Source organism: Phaenicophaeus curvirostris, chromosome 1 (assembly GCF_032191515.1).
Source record: "Phaenicophaeus curvirostris isolate KB17595 chromosome 1, BPBGC_Pcur_1.0, whole genome shotgun sequence".
Taxonomy (NCBI): domain Eukaryota; kingdom Metazoa; phylum Chordata; class Aves; order Cuculiformes; family Cuculidae; genus Phaenicophaeus; species Phaenicophaeus curvirostris.
In genome coordinates, this window is record NC_091392.1 from 70592401 (window position 1) to 70618062 (window position 25662).

Genomic DNA, 25662 nt, shown 5'->3' on the forward strand with positions numbered 1-25662 from the left:
CTGGGGTCCTAATTTTAAATTTATCAAGGGCTCAATATGATGGTTAGACCCCAGAAAATAGAGCCCCTGACTCCCCTAGTCTTGAAAATGATCATCCCGTGCCACCATTTGGAATGTTCTGTTTTCTCTTTGTGGCGCTGGGCACTCCCTCTTGAAATGTCCTTCCCTCCAGCAGTAATAACACTGTCTGGGGCCTACTGTCCAGCCGGGAGTGGCTTCTCTTCACCCTGGTGTGGTCCTGGCCCCCCCATACCTTGATTTATAATGGGGCACTCGACCTTGATCAGATAACCTTACCTTCTTTTTCTCCACTTCAGGCTGTCTCTTTATTACCTCCTCAACAGTCGCACACAACCAATGACCACTACTATTTAAACCTTTTCTCTCTCATTCTCTTCATGTGTCTTTTCCACCACTGATCACACTTTCTATTACACATAATATACACACACACATTAAGCCTGTGCGTATTGTTCCTGAGTTATACACACACAACAATAAAACTGCCTGCAGAAATAATCACACAACAAATTTTGGATAAATCAATAGCTGGCACTCTATTAAAACTTTTAAGCATCATTTCCCTCATCTTGACATAATTTACCAGTTTCTGTTCTTGATATGCTGTCTGTGCAACAGGTGTTAGGTTAACAACAAAGTCATAAAAATTCTACGACAAAACTTACACTCACTTCATTCATCTCCTCCCATCAACATAAGTTCAAAACCACAATTGCTTCATAGCAGTGCTATGTCTCAGGCACACACACGCAGATTTATGAAGTATACCAAAGTTAAAATCAGTTATCAGTATTCGATTTCTTATTATACCTTCCGAGTTCAAAACCAAAATGGCACACAATTCTTGTAACAATTATTAGTAGGTACTCAGAACCACCCCCTACCAAAACCAAGACAGTGGGAACTTTAACCCCTGCTACCAAAACCCAAGAAATTGTATGTTTTCAATCAGTAAGGCTCTTTGAATTATTCTTGCAGAGTCCCTACGGCACTGCAAATTCAAATTTTCCAAAGGTATACTCTGGGTTCCAGTACCTGGTATACCAGCACTGCACAGGACGTCTCCTGGCTAGCCCCAAATTTAATTCAGTTCAAGAATACCTTTATAATCTGCCATGGCCCTTGTCTTTTCCCTGGGTGCTACCTTGCCCCCATTCCCTGAGCATCACCCCTAAAGGACTGTCGGGTGGAATGCTTGAAGAGGGATCCTCAGATTCCTCTCTCCTTTTTGACTCTCCCTTACTAAGTCTGTTTCCCATTACACTGTTTTTCCCGCGGAACACCATTTGCCTGGAACCCTTTCACTTTGTCCCTTCACCGGCCAGTCTCCTTGCGGAGATACGGAACCACGGTTAGAAGGACTCCACAATCGCTTCGCAGGAACCCTGCGTCTCACTCACACACTTTCAGTCCCGCTCTCCCAGCCACCCAGATAGTACTTAACAGTCACTTTTCTTACCTGGGTCCTGTACACAGGATTAATCGGCTGCCGCGCGCAATTCAGATCTGTTAATTCATTAAATTACCTTTTTCCCTTCTTTGCTTCGAGAGTCCTCCGCCTGGACAAGGTTCGCTGCTCCTGTCGGGGCAGGACAGTAGATTGGAGACTGCTAAAGGCAGCAGGGCGCGCCTCTCCGCTCCCGCTGTCCTGTCCCGCAGAGACAGGATCACTTATCCCGGACGAGCCCCCAGATTGTGAGAAACACTCATTCACTGGTAAAATATTAAAAAGGACAAAGTCTTCGAAGCAGAGATAATAATATTTTTATTGTACCATTCAGCGCTGAATTGGATGCCCTTCTAAAAAAGGCATAAGGTCCTACGAAAAACAGCAAGTATATATACTAGTTTTAAACAAAGAATATATTCAACCATGTCCGGAGACTCCTGTCAGGTTATTGTTGCCAACTATATCTTGTTAGATAGCTAAGCATCATGTACTAGTTTTAAACAAAGTATACAAATCTCTTCAAGGTTTCTCATTATATTTTTGGCGTGTTCAACCATGTCCGGAGACTCCCGTCAGGTTATCTGTATCTTGTTAGACAGCTAAGCATCATGTCTGGATATCATCTACATATTATTTCTTGATACATGACAGATTTATATGACAAGATAATTAAACATGCACACCAGCTGCAGCAAAACTTATCAACTAATTCCCACAATGTGAACTGATGCAGGCTTTCTTGTACAAAGAGTTAGGCATTACTGAACTCATTCAAATATTAATTTAAGAACTGAGTAAAAATTTTGCATTATTTTCTAGAGACATTTTTCAGTGACTGCCGAGTCCAATGACTTTACTTTAGCAACATTGTCCTGCATTTATTTAATCTCATGAAACATGCTTGGTCTGCTTTTAAAGCTGTGATATAACTGTAATTGTTACAAAATATGAATCTTGGATGGACTAGCTGAGTATTTCCATTTCTGTATTTTCTCTATTTTAAAGTTTTTTTAACCAATAATTTGTGCTCCTATAATCTGAATTGTCTTTTATTTAAACATAATAAAACCAGTGTTTCAAATAATAACAATAAAATCAGTTGTTGTTTCAAGAGAAGCATAAATAATTTTTATTCAAATTATTTAAAATGCTTTAAATTAAACCGAATAAACTGCTTGAGCCAGAACATAAGTGCCTGCACAGTGTTTTGTACTAATTTAGTCATAATCTATTTAAATTCAACCTTACTTTATGCAATACAGATTTCTTGCTTATATGTTTTAAGCCCTGATCCTTTCATTCTGATGCAAAATTATCACTAAATAATGTGGGACCTTTCTTCTTCTGCTATGCTAGTTGTCTTATACTTTTCTTTATTTCATACTGTTCTTAAGCTGTCTCAGTGTTTAACCAACATTAGTGCCAGCTCAAGGTTGAACAAGCAGGCATAGTAAGGTGACAATGTCGAGCTGAAAAGTCACCAAGGCAAATATGTGTTAGATAAGACTAGTTTTAAATTTATAGGAAGAAGAGAAATCAACACTAATGAGGATTTTTTGTGAACTAAGTAAAAAGCTAAGCACTGAAACTCTGTATGACAAATTATCCATTTTTTCCCCTTGGATGTGGTTTTTTGGTGTTTGTTTTTATTGGGTTTTGGGATGTTTTGTTTTGTTTTGTTTTGTTGTTGTTTTCTTTTTCACACCCCCGCTGTGTATATACCCAAAGTATCTGTGCGTACTTTGAGGTATATACCATTGGAACTGCTCTGGGATTTGAAATCATTATCAAAGACTGTCAAGCTAATACATGGAGAGTACTCCAACCTAACAAATAAAGAATGTCTGTGGCTTGATAAGTGGTTAGAAACACAACTTAAGAATTAGACTTCTTTTCTGTCTTGGTTTTGAAAAGAAGTTGACTGCCATGCCATCATGCAGGTGACCCAGCCCAATGGATGTACTTGGTGACACTTGTATGGTAACACATACATATGTGTATGTTAATGTTCACATACATGCAACATAAAGACAATATTAAAATATTTTAATATCATGCAACTACTCCTATGAGAGCTGAGGTAAACGTGCTTACCTGTTAGAGTCCATAAATGAGCTTCCTGGGTCTGAAAGTCTTTCATAAATGTTGTTAAGTAAATAACTTTTTAGTTGACATTAAAAATAGTATTATATGACTCAGCCCTACAGCAATATTTGGATTTTTTCTCTCAGTCTGACAGTGTGTGGATTTTTTTGAACATCATTACTATTTTTTTCTGCAAATTCATTTTTATGTGGTGTGGCTGCCAAATTGTGTTAACATTTCCTAAGGGCAGATGAAAGCTGTTTTGAAGTCATGGAAATGTTTTATTTGACTCTAGCAATACACAGAATATGTGGCATTTGTGCATGTTGGACTCTTTTTTTTGTGGCTCTGATTTCTGTGGCTTTCAATGCTGATGTACCTGTCATCCTGGCATCATGCACCTCATTTAGCTCATGCATAAGCAGTACCATAGTAGAAGTCATAGATTGAATTTATTGATCTGCTAGATTCGTAGAATCTGATAAGTATTCTAATTTAATTATCCTCTCAGTGTAAATTAGAGCATGACATATTTCTTAGATGTGTAGCAGCCAGAAGCAACCACAAGAAAAAGCAGTAAGACACTATGTTGGAAAAATGTCTCGGAAAGGACTTTCTTAATTGAAAAGTATTTTTTCATATGACTTCTGACTGAGAGAAAACTCCCAATGCATCTTTGCTGGGGCCTGGTAACTGCTACAAATTAGTCTTGGTTCTAAGTTTCTCTGCAAAGAAGGAGAATGGGTTTGCCTCAATATAAGGAACTATGTGCAGTCACAGCCACCACGTGTGAGGGCACAGAAAAAATTAAGGTAGACTCGTCTAGTGTAGGGAGTTTAGGGAGGAGATGGCCCTATTTGTGTAACAGAAGATCTTTCAGCTGAAGGAGGAGTGATCTAACTTCATAAAAGAGGTAGATACTCTGGTTTGAAGAAGCTGTAAGATCACAGAATCATAGAATGGTTTGGGTTGGAAGGGACCTTAAGAGATCATCAAGTTAGATCCCTGCTGCAGGAACAGGGGCACCTTCCACTGGATCAGGCTGCTCAAAAACCCATCCAACCTGTCCCTGAACACCTCCAGGGATGGAGTTTCCATGACTTCTCTGAGCAACCTGTTACAGTGTGTCAGCACCCTCATGTGAAAATATTTATTCCTAATGTCCAATCTAAATCTCCCCGCTTTCAAAACTGTTCACCCTCATTCTATCCCTGCACTCTCTGTTGAAGAGCCCTTCCCCAGCTTTCCTGTAGCTCCTTTAAGTACCGGAAGGCTGCTATAAGGTCTTCCCAGAGCCTTCTCTTCTGCCAGCTGAAAAAAACCAATCGTCTCAGCTTATCCTCAAGTTGATTAGGTGCTCTTGTAAGCCAACACATTGGCTACAAAGTCTCATGCCTGTGACAGAATAACAATCAAAGGAGGTGTGCCAAAGATAGCAAGGAAAGCCAAGAACCATTTGTTGGAGCACCCTCATGCTAAAAGGTGCTGAAAGTACATATGTCTAATGCAGTCACAGGACCAAATGCAGGAGCGGAATGTTCAGGTTTGGGAAAGTTTTAGCAGAAATGCAGCTGACAACTGTTAAGTATAAAATTTCCAAAAGTGCTGGTAAGTGTTACTCAATGGTTCTTTACGTGTTTGGAGGGAGTCTAACCTCCACTAAGGCTTACCTCTACTTTATATAAGAGTTAGATTTGAAATAAGTGCTGATGTAGGGGAGCACTGTTATTCAACTGAGTATATTGTGATTACTTTTCTACATGCTAAAGGATTTCCAACAATTATTATAGCATTGAGACCTTCTATAAAAGTAAACACAGAATTACTCATCACCAGATCTTTATTTTGGTAGTTTTTCTCAGTGATACAAATGATATATAAAAACTATTTCTTAACAAAATTTAATCTAGTGTAATGATTTACACGTTTTTTCCCTCATACAGGCTTTACAGTAATGATAAAATCAATGTGGAGTATCAAAGCTTTTGAAGGAAAATTGTGAAGTACTGTCCTATTTCCAGTTCAGAAAAAGTAGTACATATACCATAAGGAAAATATTGTTAGCTCATAAGTATAGAGCCAATGCACATAGGAAATGGTTGGACTCGATGATCCTGGAGGTCTTTTCCAACCTAGTTGTTCTGTGAAATGTTGTCATGCTTGTGTAATAGGATAGCTACTTGATATAGACTTAAGTGACTTTTGAGGAGATGTTGACCCAGTGGCTCAGAAGTATCTTTAGGATAACATCGGTATTTTAATGGATGGAGTTTAAAATCTACCATAGTATTAAACACAAAGGGTAAATTTATGCTTGCCTTATTTCCCTTGGCAATGTTGGCACTAAACCAGGGAGTAATTTTCCCTATTGCATTTAACAACATGTTTCGGATTTGAAAGCTATGGAACCATTAAAATATGACTTCATCAATTAGGAAGTAATTGTGGTGTATCTTTCCATTGCTGAGGGATTAATTCAATTTAATCTCAGTGCGGTTAACAAAGGCAGTTAGTTACTTGCTTTAAATATGGGTTAAATCTATAAAACATAATGACTTTGTGGAGAACAGGACTTACGCCATGGCATACACCCCCAAAAATGGCTGTTGACGTCACTGAATTCAGTGGGAACCTTGAGCTGAAAGACAACATGATTGAGCAGCTAGGGGCTGTTCCTATAGGTGGCCCACACTTAAAATCCACACATGAGTTTTGTATCTTTTTAAAGATCAAAAAAATGAATATTAATACAACCAGCTTCAGTCCTCTCCGTGTCGATACCAGCACTTGCTTTAGGCCAACTTCATAAAGCAGAGATGGGAAGAAACTGAAGTATAATAGTTGAGTATTTGTCAGTAATGGCTGTCACCAGTAATTATTATTAGAAAATTCAACCTTGCATTTTAGATATTAGACAAAAGCCAGCAATGAAGCTGGAGCTGCTTGAGAAATTCTTGCTCCACAGCTGGCGCTTACCATCCGGTTAGCTGGTAGCCAGCCCGCTCTCCATCCTAATTCACTGCAGTGCAATGAAAAATCAGTTGGCTTAGTTTATCTACAGAATACTTAACCATTATAAAATGATGATGTCATGAAGGCCATCTGGTATTTTACCACTGAATTTGCAAGTATTTGGAGAATCACAGGGGAACCAAGGACTTATTGTACAGTGCTTAGTTCAGACTGTCCCTCAGTTCGGGTAATGCTTCAGTCCCGCTAGAATCTGAGGCTGACTGCTGTTGTACACTGCCAGAAAGACTTGTCTTGCTTGATTAAAACCCCCTAAGCTTTAACGCAAATAAAACATATTTTTAGTAAGGTTTTAAGATAAAGCATGTTGGTACATTGTAAAGGGATTTCTCTTGGCAGGTCCTCCTTTAGTTGATGGGAATAAGACTGTAGCTGGGATTGAATGTCTTGCTGCAGAGGGTTAGAAACAAAGAGGAACAGAAGGGTTAAAGCTGACAGTGAGAAAAGGCAAGGAGGGAACTGAACACTAAGGATACTGGGTTTTGTTTTGTTTTTCTCTGTCTACCCTATGCCTAAGAGCTGCAAAAAGGAAAAAAATTAAAGTCATGTTTATTGCCTGGTGTGTGTCATGCATCACAGCCCATGAGCCATGTGGCCCCAGTCCTGCAGCACAGTTTGGTGGCTGCTGCAGGACTGTGTTGGCTCATGTCTCCCTGGCCATCCACCCTACATGCAGCCTTCCTTGTAGGCTGAGGGCTGCTCCGTGCTTAAGAGCTTTAGAGAGCGATCTCACAGGTTGACCATGAAAGGTTTCCAGTGTGCCTCTTTCCTTCGGGGTATGATACCTTTGACCTGGGGTTTTCCCACTTTGGCTAGAACTTTCCACCCAAGGTGCAGCGAGGCTGAGGGGTGGCAGGGTGAGAGGCAGCCATCAAATGATGAGCAGACAGTGCAGGCTCCTGTTGGGGCTTTTCCCTTGTAGGGCTGAAAGCCCCTTGCCTGTCAGCCCTGGCAACAACATTCCTTAGTGCCTCTGTCTTTCCTTCACCCCCTTAGACAGCCCCTCTGACCAGCCTGTTTCCCCATGAACACCCATCCCTGGCCTCATCTTGGCAGCTTCTGCCATCCCCTCCATCTTGCCAGTTGCGCTTCCCTTAAGCCGGCCTCTTAGCCACCCCCTTCATGGACCATTCCCCACACAGTTTTGCTCCTAGCACCTTCCTCCCTCTGCCACACCTCTGCCCTCACTTCACTTTTCCAGGTTTTCCTTAAAGGCTGCTGAGAAACAAGAAATGCTGTCAGGGCTCTATTTGTTTCCTTTGGTCCATGCTGTTGGGTATAATATACGTTTACTGGCCACTGGCAAGGAAGGTCTAGCTAGTGCAGGAAGGTCCACAAAGATGCTAGCCTGATGCTGTGGATCTTGCTTTTAGGTAGATGGCTTGTACCTCTCTGTGCTATCCTTCTGATGCTGAACAGAGGGATGCCTAGAACTATCACTCCTTTTCTTTCAGTTCCTTTCTGGCATGGTCAGTGGCAAAACCCTTACTTCAATGTGGTAGATAATTCAAAATGTTCTGATTATATATTTGTATAGGTGGGCATTCCTTATCACTGTCTTCATTTAATGAAGAATTTGACAAAAACAATTATTTTCCTTTTTCTTCCATTCTGTCCAATCCAGCTTCCCTGAGAAAAAGCAAAAGCAGATTTGTTAGGGGGACGTTTTTGTAGAGAAAATGGGATCTGACTGAATTGTGTAAAAACATGATTTATTTATTCGGCTTTGAATGAAAGACTTGTGAGTGTTGTCCATACCCTTCCACGCTTCAGAGCAATAATCTAAGACATTGTCTCTCCTCTAAAAGCCCTGAAATGCAGTTATGCAAAATAGTGTGCCTGAAGTAAAACTAAAAACGCCGAAGGTGGAAAATTGTGCTAAGAAACTATCAAAGAGTTCTTGCTAGTATATTTACTGATGACAAAGTCTGAGCAATCATTCAATACAATCTGTTCCTAAAAAGAATTAACTGAATGTGTACCAGATTTTCTGCACTGTGCACTGAATATGATTTCCTCTGTTTTTATTTCTTCTAGGACTGTCAGAATGAGTGCATGGCTGGAGGCTGTTCGGGAGAAGCAGCAAAGCATGTGACTGAATCTTTCAAGGTATGCTGTTTGTTAAAAAAAGAGTCTGAAACATTTCAGTAGATGGTGCCAGATCACATCCATAATACGGTAGTGATTGTTATGCAGATGCTCATGGCTACTGACATGCTTGAATGTCATAATCCTGTAAATAATTCTGTAAGTTGCATTTACTGAAAATGTTTTCAATGTAGAAATCAAGAATGTTACAAGAAGAATATTAATTTATTACATTTTCAGGTACAAGCTAAAAGGTTAATAGGCATTAAGAAAAAATTAAAATGGCATAGATAATTTTATTTTTAACTCTTATCTGCTTCAAAAGCAATAGAAATAAAGATTAATTCCTCCATTAAGATTTTTTCCAAACAAAGTCTACTGTATTATTTGTTAAACTTTAGCATTATGGATGGTGTTCAAAACTAGTTTTTTTCCATCTGGTCTCTTAAGTTGCAGATCTAAGTATCTCAGAAGGACTCCAAAGCACACCACAGCTCTGGCACATCATCAGCACTCAATAAGCAAACAGGGCTAATATTAAGGAATGCTGAGCTGCTGCCAGCACCTGACATGAAATTTAATCCCTCTATTTTTTTCTTTAATGTTTTGCTTAGATATAAACTCAGTTAAGATATCACTCTTCTGCCTCTTTCTGAATGCAGTGCTAGTAACTAGGAGCTCATTTTAAACCCTGTTCGGACACAGATGTCAACTTTTAATTTTCTGTTGCAAATGTAAAGCCTATCAGTGTGTACTTCTTATAATTCTACCTTCTGTCCTAATTTAATTTTTTTTCTGCCTCTTTTATACTTCTTTTGCCTTTATTCCTTATGTCACACTGCTGTGTGACACCTCCTTCTCCCCCTCTCCCTGCTTTGCAATCTTTAAAAAAGCCTCATCTATATTTTGCACATGTTTTAAAAAGTGAACTCACTTGTGCTTTCTCAGCAGTTCCTTTCCTGTTAATGCTGACTATTGTCAGCAGTACGTGAGATGGTAGTTACAAAATGTATCATTATAATTTCATGTTCTTCCAGATATTTTGGGCAGTGTCACTGCTATGCAGTTTTCTGAATTATGCTTAAGTAGTTATTTCCCTTTTAGTTGCCAGGTTTAACCAGATGTGGAAAATAAATGCAGCAGAAAATATGTTGGACTCCTTGATAAGATTTATTCTGATGCTGGTCTCATTGAAAACAGCAAAGAATTCTTGAGAGTCCATGACTACAGAATTTTGCCATATAGTAATATACCATTCAATTTCTCTCTCCCCATTTTCAGCTCTTTCCCATTCTTCCCTTCCTCATTTCTTTGCATTGTACCTCTCTGACAGTTCTGCCAAAGAGGGAAGATACAGGATGACTTTTCAGCCAGAAGGTCTGATTGAAAAATTTTGACAAAATAGGCATCCAAACAGTTTTGAATCCCTAAGAATACATATGTATGGAGTGCAGAGTTGTTTTGTTAATTCCCCTTTAGTTATAAATAGACAAGATAGATCTCAGTAGATTTATTCAATAGAGTGTGCTAGTGCATTTAAAAACAAAAAATTACTTTACAAAGAGGAGACTTTGGTGTAACAGCACTGTACTTTTTCCTTCCACTCACTGACATAGTCCAGAAGGAAGATATTGTAGCAACAAACTCTGTCAATGTTTGTGAATCACTAGATGAACTGGGCATAAACTAAAGCAGACTTTAGGCATATTTGATTATCAGCAAACAGGTGCCTTGCCAAAGCTCCAAATATTGGGTGGCACAAAGTTGGATTTAATCCAGATACCTTCCTTTTGATGCTTGTATGTCATCCAGAATGCCAAATCATTGTAGTGGAGAGTCTGTGTCAGGCGAAAAATATATTAACAGGTGGAACAGATGGCCATAAAGGGAATAATGCTAGAAAAAACAGCTGGGTCTGGCTGAAATCTAATTTGTAAGTCCATTCCTGCCGTATGGTTCTGTTTCTAAAGATTAGCTGCAGTCACCAGAAAGGGATACAGTTTTTTAGAAAATATTGTACTGTGGGGAGTGTGTGTATGTGAAAGTCATGATAGGAATACAGGTACTGATTGCATTGTCATGGTTTATAATAATTATTTGCAGTCTCTTTAACTTTATTGTTGCATTGAAACAAACAAACAAAAAAAGAAATGTAGGAAAAAATAACACCAGATAATGACAAATAAAATAGCCAGATTCATTCTAGGGAATTTCAAAAACATGTCCTCAGAAGATGGTTACAGTTGCGATTTCAGAAACTATACCTGATAGTCAACCTGATAGTTGACCCATGTGGCTGACTGTGCTGAAAAAAAGCTGCAATTTTGTGCCAGTAACCTAAGTAATCCAAGATTGTGGGAATGCAGAAAATGGGGTATGTTTTTGTTTGTGCTTACATAAAACATATTGCTTAGAGTGGATAATGCCCAATATTTGAATGCCAGATTAGCCCTCTGAAGACATCTCTTCTCAGAGAACAGTTCTGTGCTCTCAATTTTACTGCAATTTCTGCCTGACTTGTGAAGGTGACATCAGACAGTTTCTGTACACTGGGACAGAAGGAATGAATGCTACCTACTCCTATTAAAGTGTTCCATGTAACAACTGCTTACGTTTCTCTGTGCGTTTATGATCTGAAGCTACATAGAATTAGTTGGGCATTTTAATGGTGCAACGTTCAGTTCCTTTGTTTAAATTTTTAGTGGCTTATTTAGTTTATCAACATGGTCCATACCACCTCAGGAATACCAAAGCAGAAAAAAATAGTTGTAGTTTACAAGTGGATCTGGATTGACTTGCTAATACGAAGACTGGTGGTACTGGAATGACGACTGTTTGAGCGGAGTTTCTGTATCTGAATGGCTCCTCATGTTATTCTCTGTAACTGTGAGCGGTCCTGCATGATCTTCTGCAGACAAACCCACCCTTCCTAGGCTCCAGGCCGCTGGGATGTCAGCCCATGGCAGACTGGAAGCTAAGTAGGCAGGTTAGCGCATTGCTGTGCTTAAATTAATAATCCCTGATGAGATCTTGGACTTGCTAGACTGAATATGGTGCTATGCTAGTATGTTTACATGGCTCGCAGTTTGAAGCTAGGTCACACCTATCTGTGTGAGATACTGGATAGTGAATTTTCTGTAATGATGTGTGGTTTAGTATTTGTTTCTTGCATTGCTCTAATAATTTACAGCCTATGCTGTGAACTAGCTGACATTCTGCTAAGTATTGTACAAATGAGAACATAAAGATTATTTCCATACTGTAGGTATAACTTACAAATTAACAACCAATATCTGTGATAGTTTTACTTCTGGATGAAGTGTGAATAAACTGAAAATTTATTTCCAATTTGCGGTTCAGAGATTGCCAATGAAAGCTGTACATTGTTCTTAGAAGTCTCCTCACACAAGTATCTGTTCCTTGTAACAGGACCTTTAGTTGCATGTTTCAAAACATGTAGCCTTGGCATGAAATGACTGTGAACTTGGTTGCCTCTATGCAAAACGTACTATGCTGATTCTGGTTCTCTGTCTTGTTTCATGTTCTTAACAAATAATGCAGTAACATTAAAGATGAAGAACAGATCTATATCTTACCGTGGAAACACTGAAATGATCAGTAAGGTGGTATTACAGGAGTAATCTGTGTCGTTAAGATGTAGGTTAGATGTTACTGCAATATGCAGCATTGCTTGTTATATAGTGTACGTTAGAAAGAGTTGAAAAAATTCTTTTTTTTCCTGTGGAGAAAGATATGCCTGTTTTCAAAACAGTCCTTCAAAGGAAAATCTGATGTTATTGTATTGTCTATGTTTACAACAATGAAATGACATTACTGTGATTCATTAACATGTTTATATTAATGAAACTCAAGTGCCTCTATAATTCGTGCCAAATATAGTAGGATATAGGATTCCTCACTCTGGGAACTGGGAGAGAGACCAGTCCATTTTGAGATATTCGGCAGTTTTAAGCTTTATTTTAGAAAACTATTTTATTAATATTTGTTAAAAGGTTGCTAACAGAGATAAGGAATAAACAATTTCCAACTCGCTTTTTTTGAAGAAGAACATTTTTTCTTTGTCACATTTTCTTTCTTCCCTTCCAATACAAAGATTAAAAAGTATAAAATACAAAAATATCTGATTTTTTTTTTCAAAACACTTTTTAAAAATCTGAACTAATGGACTATATCACATTGGCACAACATTAGAGTTACACAGTGAAAGTACCATGCCTTGAGGACTTTTGGAAGTACATAGTGTATCTCCTGTGTTTTCATTTTATATCTTAGAATGGTTTGGGGTGGAAGGGACATTAAGGACCATCCAGTTCCAACCTCTCTTCCATGAGCAGGGATTCCTTCTACTAGATAAGGTTACCCAAGGCCCCATCCAACCTGGCCTTCAACACCTCCAGGGATGGGGCAGCCATGACTTTCCAGTGCCTCACCAATCTCACAGTAAAAAGTTTCTTCCTAATATCTAGTCTAAATCTCCCCTCTTTCAGCTTAAAACCGTTACCCCTCATCCTGTCACTCTACTCAACTGATAGAGAGACCCCCCTCCATCTTATATGAACAGTAGGTAAAGATTCTGACATGCTTAGAGCATACAGATCAGGAGAACACCAATATATTTTTTGGAATGAGGACATATATGCATTGTAGCTACAGCATTATTTTCAAGGCTAACAAATATAAAACTGTTTACATGGTTTTTATATTTTCACACTTTTTCCTCTCCAAGTTGTTCTCAATTTGCCATTGTCTGTTGCCACCAATAAAGCATTTAATTACCAAAGCATATGGGTACCTGGTTAGGCTTTTTGTTATGTTCTGGCTGTTGATTTTTCTGCAGTTTTTGAGTTGGAGAAGAGGTGTCAGAAGAATGCCCTCCATTTCCATTTAAAATTCTACATGAGACCCCTTTTAACATTTTGACTGATCAGTTAAGAACATTTCTTTTACGTTTATGTGAAGTTGCATTGAAAAAAAAATGATTACAGAAATTTACCAATGTGTTGATACTGTGATGACTGGTAACTCCCCAGAATGTGTGCTGTAAAGCTGCTCTTATGGAAAAGAATCTTGAAGCAGTAAAAGAAAGATGACCAATTTGATATCTAAATGTAGGGGTGGGGATGTGTGTGTATATTAACATTGCACAATTAGTCATTTCCAAATATTTTGTGTCTTGGAACCATAGGCCATTTGGTTCAGCACCAGAGCAGGTCCACTGTGGCTTTGTTTGTTGAGTGCAGGTGAGCAACTCTCTTCAAGAAAATGGTTTTTTCTCATGTCCAGGCAGAACCTCCTAAGCTAAAACTCTGTCAGTCACTGTTTGGTAGGTCATCTCCATATCACTTCCATGGAAGTACATAGCTATAGCCACTAGATCAGGATGCCAAGCTAGAGTCCAGTACTGCTGTCGTAACAGGATTTAACATTTGTGGACTGGGCACTGCTTTAGAAAAGTTCATTCTGCTTTTACCTAGATTTCAGATAAATCTATTCACTCTAGCTTTCCATCAATAGCAATAAGTGATTTGCTTTTTAGCACGTGTTGAATCAAACAAGATTAGTGAGTAATAATCTTATTAGATTGTGGTGCCTTCATGTAACTTGATTATGCCTCCTTGCAGGGTATGTGCACGCTGCAGAATTGCTTCAGGTGATTTACAATCAAATCCATTCCCTCCTCTTCACCTGTCAAGAGGGAAACCAGCTACAGCACAGAGAAGATGGAGTGCTGAGTGGTTTCTGTGGTGATCTGCATCGACAGGGACATTGCACAAACTCTTCTGAATGTTACCAATAATAGCTGAGCAAGACTGACTCACACATCTGCTGCTTTCATTCTGATTATCGGGAAAGTATGAGTCTAGGTCACAGTAATGATCAACACACAGTGTGCTTATAGTTGAGCATCCTGTTTTGATGAGAGAGAGACAAAACAAAGCCCAGTATGTGTTGATGAATGTTTCAGTGGCTGTTAATTTCTAGGAGAAAGTGGCTTTCCTGAAAAAGAACAAGCAAGTTGCATGCACTGGTGGAGGGGAGGGCACATTAATGCTGTTTAGTATTGTTGATGGCTCTACTTGGCACATCAGTATTCCTAAATCAAACCTCTTATCACGGAGTTGCAGCAGTGGTGTCAGTGCTTCAGGATTATAGTAGCCAAGAAATGCTACTGAGCAACAAGTTCTTAGTACTCTGAAAATAATTCACCATGAGTCTTCCATGATATGCTAAGGGATGATTTCCCAACAGTCTGAAGAATAATTCTCATGCCATCAGGCATCTATCTATATTGTCACGTTTGAGATCCATGACAGCTCTCTGGTTTTAGCTTGGTGGCAAGGAGTTCAATGTTTTCCTTCAAGCAGGTATTATCCTTCAAATAGTCAGAGGCTTCTAGCAAATAGGTTTTCTAAGCTGTGGCAAAGAAACTGATTGTCCCATTATCTGAAGCTGTAGGATTTGCAAATAAAGCTAATTATCTTCAGCAAATAATGGGAGCTTTTATCCAAGATTAAAGGAAGATGTTAGAAGAACAGCCAGGGGCAGTTTGGCTGAGTTGATTTATAGTACAAAGTGATGCTTTATCTTCTTTTTAACTAGGAGCTTAAGATATAGTTGGTGTCTGTAAAAGCACGGAAATTGTACTTGAATTTTGAAAATTCCATTTGACTTGCACTATTTTCTGGATTAATTGTTTCCAACATGAAGAATTACTTTTAAAATGGTCTTTAGCTCCAGGCAATGATTCCCAAAGTAAACTATCTGACTTCAGTACTTATAAAATCTATGATGTCCATACACATTTCTATGAATTCTTAAATTTTTATGTCATTGCGATATCAAGTCCCCAGGTTTGATATGAAATGTTTTCTTTGCTGAACACACTTTAATAGCAACTGCAATAAGGAAGAGAATGTAGGGGTTTTTACCATAGGATTCTGTTGGCCTCTTTGCCTGCTTTTGAAATTATCTCTGTATCCTAATTCTCATGATCTAACAGCCTAGAGAGGTGTTTTATTTAATTCCATATTTAGTCCCCATTTCTAAGAAAGTACTGAATTGAATTAATTGGCAAAATGTGGCAGTTTCAGTGGCAGAAATTAATTGGCAGTTTCAGTGGCAGAAATTCATGGCACCTTGTAACTATATCATCGATCCATCAGTGAGAGAGGGAGATGGGATAGAGAAAAAGGCAGGTGTGGTTAACTGAATGTTTGAAATTATTCTTGTAACCTCTGTGTAATACATTGCTTCACAAAAGCATTTTATATTCTCAAAAGTTTTTGAAATTCCATATTAAATTATAAATTTGGAATACCTTCATTCTATGAATCCACTTCCCTGCATCTCTGCAAGCTTATTAAAACCAGGGTAAGAAGATTTAATTGCAACTGCTCAGGACTTGGACATGTGAGATTATGATTCTATTCTTGGCTCTTCCACATAACATGTCTGTGACTGGGCCAGGCTACTTAGGCAAAATATTTCCAACCCGTTTGTCTGAAATTTAGGTTTTCAATTAATTTCTTCCTTCGATATGTCTACTTTTTTTTCTTTGAAAGGCTTAGATATAAATATCTCATTATTTTTTTTTTGTTTCACTTTCTTCATGTGAAATAGAAATTGTTTCCTGAACCAGGAGACAGGAGTCTCTTAAATCTTTGTGGACCGAATTGATAAGTCTTGTTTTCATACAACGTTATTTGAATATCTAAAACGTTGCATGGCCGTACAAAAATGTGGTATTGGTAAAATGTCACAGATCATTCCAGTTGTGTGTCACAGGCCAGTGTAAGCCCTCAGCTTGTGTTAGGCTCAAACCTTCTCCCAGGCAAACTCTTTCTAAAAATGGAACACTGTGTTTATGCTACACTGCAGAAATACAGCGGTTGAGAGGGAAGGAGCAGCACAGCATCCGGAATTGCATTAACCAACCTGTCAGATCTTTTGAGAAGATGCAGTATGTACTAATAGTGAATCATATGAATAGGGAAATTAGTTAATGTCTTCCATTAGTAAAGAAAGTTCCTAATTTTGGAAATGTTTGAGTGTAGGTCTATGAGACAACTTTCTGTACAAGGGCTGTTATAGAATTGCAGTCTGTGATTCCCTACATGCTTCTTTTAATGAAAAGCCTAGGTGTATCTACATTGCAGACATAAAATGCAGTTGCATGGCCAAAGAAGATTTTTAATTGACTAATTAGACCAGCAGTAACAGTGAGCTACAGCAATGTGTTTTTCAGTCCAGTGCAATGACTGTGTTAAAACTTGCTTATATGTCTTCCCTATTCATACATTCTGATCACCCCACATAGTTAACTGGAATAGCTGTTAGCAAACAGAAATACTTTATATGACCAAAATGTAATAATGTTACTACTTTCTGTTCCTCTGTTTAATAGGAAATGTGTATATTTTAAAGAGGGATTCACATTTTAAATGCTTTATATAATTCTTTGATAGATGAGGTGTGAGATGACTGTTTTTAATAAATCTGAAAATACCATTAGCTGGAGTAGAGGAGATGGACCTCACTAAAATCAAATAGATGTTTTTCTGAAGATTTACTTAATAACAGGTACAAGGTTTCCATAGGATCTGTAGCAACCCCATTCTGTCATCTTTCTTAACTTTAAAAATATATAGTTTCTGAGACTTGTGTCAGTGGAGAGCAGACGAATGAGTAAGGGACATAAAAAAACCCCCAAAACATTACGAGTCCATTTAATTTTCTTGAAGCAGTAAAAATGCATGAGGCTATAAAGATTCACATAGTTTTGCCTCCCTTACAATTCAAATTCCTACACAACTGGAGGAAGGGGTCTTGATTAACTTAAAGGGCTTTGGATCAAATCAGCTGGAGTTGGTGCATGGAAACATTTCAGTGAATATGGAAAAACTCTCAAAAGTTAGTTGTTGCCATTGAAATCAATGCTAGTATGCATTACCCATTTCCTTGAGTGTTTTGTATGGCAAGATTGGTTTCTTCAATCGTTTCTCTACACTCTAGCCAGACTGTAGCTTTCCAAGATCTTCATTTCCCTTCTGGTGCATTTTGGGTGCTTCAGACTGTATTTTGAGCTGTGCTGCTTGCCCTACATGCCCTTTCCATACTCTGAGACAAGAAGTTTATCAATTCCAACTTGTTATCTGTTGTCTTGTTAGAGCATGTTTACTTCCCTGCCTAGTACTCCAAATCAAACATTTCTGCATCAGAGCTGGAGTACCTGTCAGGTCAGGGGAAAGGTTAAAGAAACCAGCGATATGTTCTGACCTCCTCTTTTTCTCCTCATTGCTTGCAAAGTGTAGCAGGAACTCATTCTTGGGTTTGATAAAATTTGATAAGTATCTGTTATGAATAGTTTAGGTGGGTACCTTACGGAGGACGGACTAGACAAAGTCCTTCCAGCCATGTTTTGTGTTGCTTCCATGTCTGATTCACAACTGATTCAGAGCCTTGACTCCCTTTTGCTTTGTCATTTGTTCTGTGGTTTATTACCCAGCGCACAGTTAACCTGACACAATCATTCCAGGCCCCAATCCAATTACATGTGCTAACATATACTCAGATGAAGTCTTAGGGAAGCTTTATGTTGAAAGATTTCTAGGTATTCTCCCTGGGGTTGCAGAAGATATTCTATTATGTTCTCTCTCTCAATTTATTTTTTCTCTAATAGTAGGATGGTTAGGGCTTTCTTCCTACTCAAATCTTGTTATTTCTTGGCACACTTTCTGTTCTCAAGCCTCAGGCTCTGCTGTAAATTTAAAATAGTAATGATGATAAAGGGGATTATGGGATAGTTTATAATAACATTACTTTTTTTACTTAGAAGCTAGCAATAGAGTTCTAAGAATTCATGTAACAGTATTATTCTGTTTTAAGTTCATAGAACTTTTATTGTTCTTTTTGTTTCTACTGTAGACTTTATTGTTGTGATCAGAGCAATACAGGGCTCAGAAAATATAGAAATTAATATAGAAAATAATGGTCTCTGCATGAGAAAATTAGCAGTCTTTTCCAAAGAAGGTGGAAATGAGAAAAACAAAACCACAGACCTTGGTTTATCCAGGGCCTGCAGCACATAAATCTCTTTCTTTTCACTCCGGTTGATGCTGCCGTGGTGTCAGTAATGCTTAGGAGATAGAGCTGAGAGGTAGCAAGTCAGACAACTAGACAAATATTAACACCTGCTAGAAGTGATTGAAGTTGGTTTCATCTACTGGAGCAGTACTGAGCATTTCTGTTTCTAAGGCAGGGGTTAGGAATAGGCAGAACACGTGATTGCTTATTCTGTCCTAATGGAGGGGAAACGTACCAACTGCCTTAACATCACACACAGCCTCGATAACCTTTTCCTGCGTTTTAGTTGCACAACCTAACACTGCTGCTGTGTGCTCTGAAGCTACTGATGGAGGAGTTGGTATGTCAATCCCGATTCCTCTCAGAGTTTGGTGGTAGTTTGGCACAGACTTTTTTTGCATGTGCAGTAGTAGCTGTTAAGCATGATTCATGATGTCTGCCTATGGAAAGTTGGCCCAAGTGGTGAATGCACTTCCTGGATTGGGTTGCAATTCCCTGTTGGCTTCTTGTAGTAGATGCTGTGCAGGAGCAATTATGTGCAACATATAGTAGCTTGAACCCTACTGTATGAGGCTGCTGGGCTGGGGTATCTAAGGGATGAGCTTCTCCAGCCAACTAAGATTACTGCTCAGTTTATCAAGAAGATGGAAGAAATCCTCTGTCAGCTGCAGCTCAACATCTGGAAAGCAATGGAGCTGAGTGAGATGCAGGAGAAAGGTCGTAGCTGGATCATTGGCTGTAAGTCTGAAATAACATGTTTGAGAGAAGAGAGGGTTTCAACTTCCAAAGATGAATTAACAAGCCACTTTCTTCAGGCTAGTCAGTATCTTCAACCTAGTTGCTCACCACCACTTATCTTTTGCAGTGCAAATATATTCTCATCAGTCTGTCATACAGGACGTTCAGGAGGCCAGGCAGAAGGTGTTGTGGGGAGAAAGTAGCTGTGCCAGCAGAAATAGTGGCTTCTCGAGATAGAGATGTGTGTGCGGGGGAGGACACAAAAGCAATGATGAGAGTGCCACAGGCATAAGGACTGAACAGCAGGAAAACTATATCCTCATCCCTAAGGTCCTCCTCAAAGCCCTTCTGTCTGGTCTCGGCCTTCTTTGTCTCCAACTTCCCCTGGGTAAGTTTTGTTGCCTTTCCCTTTCACAGTAGTTCCTGACACTCCTTGTAATCTGTCTCCTTCTCAAAACCTGCCCTGCTTCTGCAATCACACTTTGTTGTTCGCAAGAGCAAAGCAAACTATTCAGTTTTGTCTAAACTTCTGTATGTTATTGCATCGGAAGGCCCTGATCTTTCCTAGGATATGCTTACAAACTCAGCATAAGTAATAAAAAGTAACAATTGCAGTTGTTTTGTCATCTTGCATGAATCACCTTGATGAGAAGTCAGGGAGGTTACTTATTTTATCAGATTAGATTACTGTCAGTCATACTGAGTGGATACTAATATCTTGAGGATCTCTGCTGAAACTTGCTGTTGTAGTTAGGTAACTTGTAAGCTGTGTCACAGCTGAGGCTGCCAGTTTTGTTTTTACTGAAGTGATAGAAATACTTGGCCCAGCACAGTGTTTAGAAAAGTTTGGGTATGTCAAATGAATTACACCTGTTACAGCCGCCCAACCTACTGCTTATGGTCTAGTAGTTTCAGTGCCATGAGAATAACTGCAGCCGAGGGCCATTCAGGAAGGCATTGGCAAATCTTGATGGAAAGAGTATGATAAAATATGCACTTGCCATCTGCACCTACCTGAGTCAGCTCACTAGGGTAAATAAGGTAGGAATGAAGTAATGGGAGTAACAGCTCGGGCCAGAGGCTGCTGTCAGCTCCAAATCCCCTTGAGGTTTTTGCAGAGTCTGGGTAGAATAAGCATTAAACTGACATCTTGGCTAGGGGCACCAGAATGTCTTGCTACAGCTTTGGTTAAAATTGACACTGACCAGCATGTCACTTTTAATTTGAACTAGCTCATAATTGACAAGATCTGTTTTGATCAAATGATGAATTTTAGCTTCAGGAGGTCACAACATATCTTCTTTGCTTGAGCTGGGTAAAGCTTCACTCTGGAAGCAGTTATATTGGAATCAGCGAGCACTTTTCAGATGAAGGGCTATTCAAAAAAAGTGCTTTTGGTTGAGAGAGTGGCTGTTTGTATGTGTAGTGTTGATATATAAGCCCTGGAAATCAGTGGTATCAAGTTGGCTACCCCACCACTTGCTTTTGCCTACTACAGGCAAGGCAATATGGTTCTTCCTATTTCTCACCAGAGTCCCTTATCTGGGACCTAGGCATATGTATCTTGTACGTACTGTACTTCTGTGACCTGCAGAGTTTGCAGGTCTGGAACTACACCTTTGTCGTTTTACTTTAAGCAGCGGGGACCAAATACCTGCACTGAATAGATGGTGTACCACATCTGTTTAGTTCTTTATCTCCCTTATCATCCCTGCTTTTACCGGTTTTCCTTCCAGTTTAATGGTTTTATTAGGCAACAGCTCAGAAGGTGCTGGAGAGCACATTGATAAACAGAGCAAGCAAAATACAAACCTAGCTGAAAAATTACCCTTGGTATTGGCAGTACAAACAGTGAAGTTATGGATGTGTGTTAGTGCCAATCCCTAATGCATCCTTAATGCTGCTTTCAGAGCTCTTGATAAAGGAAAGAAATAAATTGCCATTTATAAAGGTCATAGGTGATCCCATGGTAGCACTGCGATAATTTTTCAGTGAGCAGTATTAAAGTAATAGGCACTGATATTTAATCAGTACTTCTGATATTAGTCACCTGGCCTTACTCTACTTTCTTTGTGTGGGTTCTTTTAAGTGTCTGATTTCTCTCCTGCTGGTGCTGTTTGAACAGCACCACAAAATGCTGGGGCAGGACTTTGGGGCAAGTCAAGCCAAAAGGGTCTGTGGGCCACATAAGGTGTTATGTAGGGTGTCCTATCACTCAGGGACCTAGAATGGGTTTCGGTGTGCTGCCAATACTTCATGCTTCAGGCCACACTGTGGGAGAGAGTACTCCAAGGATGGGTTCTTTAGCTCCCCACACCTCCCCTGCCATTGAATGTATTTCAGTGCTTGATGGTGTCTAGACATTAAAAACCCACTGTGGTTCAGAAAGATTCAGGTGGTTTTACACACTATTAACTTGCACTACTGTCTGGTAAAAAGAGGGAGAAAAATACTATAGAATTAATAAAGGGGAAGAACCTTAAAGGATCTTAAAGTAATGGCAAAAAAAATCTTAAGTGCACCTTCTGAGAACTTAACAGGATTATAAGGATCAGGAGAATTGCCTTTTTGCCTATTTAATTCCCTACTAGTCTGTGCAATTTAGCTTATAACAGATTTTCTGGGGGGTGCTCCTACTGTTTGAAAGAAGCATTATGAATGAAGTGTCATACCTAATATTGTTTCGTCAGATATTTGCAAAATGACTGAATGAAAGCTGGTTTCTCTAAAAGCTGAAGGAGGCGAGAAACAGCCTGCGGGCTGCTTGTTTGGAGTGCGCAGCTCCAGGAAGCTCTGTGGTCCAGAAACTATTTGCTTCCTTTCTAAATAATCATCATAGCTGCCTGGCTCTCTAGACTTTCTGCCTTCAAGTGACTCAACCTGAAATCTAGTTCAGTGATTTCTGTTTGTGACTGCAGAAGGTTCCTAATCCTAAGCAGCATGGGCTACTACTCTTAGCCACAGACACTGCCGTGAGACCTATTTTATTGAACTTGCAAGGGTGAGTATTTGGCCCACCTCTTGTCTCTAATGAGCTGGCATAGGAGAGACGCTGGATCTTGGAGCCTCTTTCTCTTAGCTGTTAGAACATAACGGTGTGCATGTCTTTGATTTGCATAGTTTTATAAAATTATCATTCACACGACAGAGATTCTGTTTAAGGCTCTCTTGAACCCAAAGTCTCCAAATCTAGAGGAATATTTTGGTGGCAAAACTGGGTCAGAGAAAGCCCAAATGCTCTCAAGTGTGCATGTTTCTTCACTTGTGGCTGCAGCTCACTGCTCCTTCTACATATGTTTGTGGGCCTGTTAGAAAAGCCAGTTTAAAATTAACCCCAGTGAGCCTCATAAACTGTTTTATAGCCTTTCGGCTAGGTGTGCTACTACAAAATGGGAAGCTGAGGCATAAAAGCAATAATCTGCACACTGATGAGATTTCTGGGGGATGAGACTCCATGTGATAATTGTAGTCCCTGGGCCAGTTGATTGTAAAGACAACTACCTCAAAAATGACCTGAGATGAGACAGAAGCATTGACTTCAGGGAGGGCTGTTAATACCACTGTCAGTTCTTTAAAAACTGTGATCCTGTCCAGACATAAAGACAAGGATATAACTGTGTTCTACATTCTTGCTTAAGCCCCATTGACATCCTGGTCCTCTATAAGTGTTTTCCTGAGATGAGTCTTGCATTGTGGATTTTTATTTTGAACCACATTCTTCTGTGATATCTTTTTTCCCAAAGCACATGATAAGAAGTTGTCAGGTGAAATACATTTTTATTTTCAGGATGTCATTAAGTAGTGCTTTTCCCATTGGTGCATTCACTGTCAGCAAGATAAAGGGTACTCTAAAGAGTTAATAACAGTAATTGCTGTTTCATCAGATTATGTATTAGTTCAACCAGACTAATGCACTGTAATATCTAGACAAGGCCTATAATTGGAGATCGTTTGAAACAAACTTTTAGCTATTAATGTGCTCCAGCTCTAAGTTAATTCCATATCTAAGCCATTAGGCCAAAAAAAAAACCAAAACAAACAAACCAAAAAACCCAACCAACACAAACAGCGAATCAAAACCAACCAATCAATAAAAAACAGGCTGTTGTTCATTTAAGACATCTTGAAAATCAGTTTTTTTACAGGGACAGGGATGTATATGTTTTTTTCAAAACCTTGGGTCTAATTTTTCTTATTTTGCAAATGTTTGCCTAGTCTGAAAAGTCAGTCAGTGATATCTCTTGTAGAACTGCCTTTTTAGTGTTGGGTAGCAACACACAATGAGCAACCCAAGCACTACAATACTGGCAATCAAGATAAACAATCCTTGCTTTAAGGCTCCAACAAGCCACTTCCTTGACTTGTGACACAGCTTCAAGAGCTGCAACTCCTGGGGCTAATAAACCGGCAAAAACTTTTTCCTCAGATCTCCAAAACCGAAAAATTTTTCCTCAAAACTCCAAAAACATATTGTAACCTTGGTGTAAACAACGTTAACTTTCCCAAATAACAAGGTCCACCAATTGGTTTGCTGGGTATTCCGCCCCCATGCTCTGTCACCACAGATTAAAAAATATCCGGGTGGAAGAGCCTTTTCAGAACCGTTATTCCAAATTCCCTTTTCTGTCAAAAGACCACCCCAGTTTCTTCTTCCGATGTGAGGTCCTCTTGCTCAGTCGTCTTCCTTTCTTTCCAGGGCTTGATCCACTTTTGTGGCACCCAGCGAGGTCCAGTATCTGTTAGGACACAAGCATAACCTCTTCCTGTCATTTTTAGTTCAACAGGTCCTTTCCATTCACCTGAGTCCCAGTCTTTGTATTGTACCTTGATACCTTGCTGGTCCTGGTTATTCAATCCTGATTCTAGTGATCGATGATGAATTACAATTGGAGGGCTATTCCTAGTTCCAGTAAGGCGCAAAAAATTTAACACATAAGTCGCTTTTGCAATTCTTTCACTAGGGGGCAGTACATTTTAGTGCACATACAAATCATGTGAACAATAGCCTGAACTACCTGTGTTCCAGTCTGTTCTATATGTACCCAACATACAGGAGTAAGATTTCACTTGGGGGTCTGTAATAAGGGTCAATGCTTTCCGAGTCATGTTAGAAGAGAAAATGTAGCTTCAAATACAGTTCTTGAATTCTTCTTACTTCTCTGACCAGTGCAGTTTAAATGCTCAGATGGCATAGAAAGGGAAAGGAGAGGGCAAATCAAGACTCTGCCCACTTGCTGAAAACCTAGCTAAGCTCATAAAACGAGCTTTAAACTAGATGTGAAGGGGGAGGGGGTTGAGACCAGGCTAGACAGGAGTGAGCCCGGACGTGGGGCACTGGTGATTCGGAGCGGGTGTGCTGGTGAGGACCACCAGTACATCACCACACAGAAAGTGGGGGAGAACACACCCTGGGGGTGCTAAGGGAGGTACGGGCACTCTGGAGCTAGCTACTCCAGTTACCAGGCAATTGGGAATGAACTCTGTTCCCCCTAAGAGGGCTGAAGGCTCGGCAGCTCAGCTGAAGTGCATTTACACCAATGCAAGCAGCATGGGGAATAAGAAGGAAGAGCTGGAAGCTGTCGTAGGGCAGGGAGCCTATGATGTTGTTGCCATCACAGAAATGTGGTGGGACGAATCATATAACTGGAGTGCAGCTGTGGTGGGGTACAAACTCTTCAGGTGGGATAGGAAGGGTAGGAGAGGAGGCGGGGTAGCCCTCTTTGTAAGGGAGGACTTGGACACTGTTGAGATGGATTGTGGCGATGAGGAGATTGAGTGCCTGTGGGTTAAAATCAGAGGAGCCCACCAGAAGGTAGATTTTGTGATGGGAGTCTGTTACAGACCACCCAGCCAAGGAGAAGCAGCTGATGAGCTCTTCTATAAACAGCTGGGGTTCATCTCTAGATCAATGCCTCTCATTCTTGTGGGAGACTTCAATCTTCCTGATATCTGCTGGAAGTACAATAGAGCAGAAAGGAAGCAGTCTAGGAGGCTCCTGGAGTGCATGGAAGACAACTTCCTTGCACAGCTGGTGAATGAACCAACAAGGGAAGGTGCCCTCCTGGACCTGCTGTTTGTGAACAGAGAAGGCCTTGTGGGGGATGTGGCAGTAGGTGGATGCCTAGGACAAAGGGATCATGAGATGA

General features: G+C 39.7%; 1 protein-coding gene across 4 annotated transcripts in view; it reads left to right on the forward strand.

Moving 5' to 3' along the window:
• The window catches only part of BCAT1 (branched chain amino acid transaminase 1), a 79499-nt gene that overhangs the window by 21361 nt on the left and 32476 nt on the right, over positions 1-25662 (forward strand). For all 4 annotated transcript variants that reach the window (XM_069862402.1, XM_069862407.1, XM_069862416.1 and 1 more), the window contains one exon: positions 8624-8695. In XM_069862402.1, the coding sequence (XP_069718503.1) occupies positions 8624-8695 (72 nt within the window). The remainder of the gene's footprint in view (positions 1-8623; positions 8696-25662) is intronic.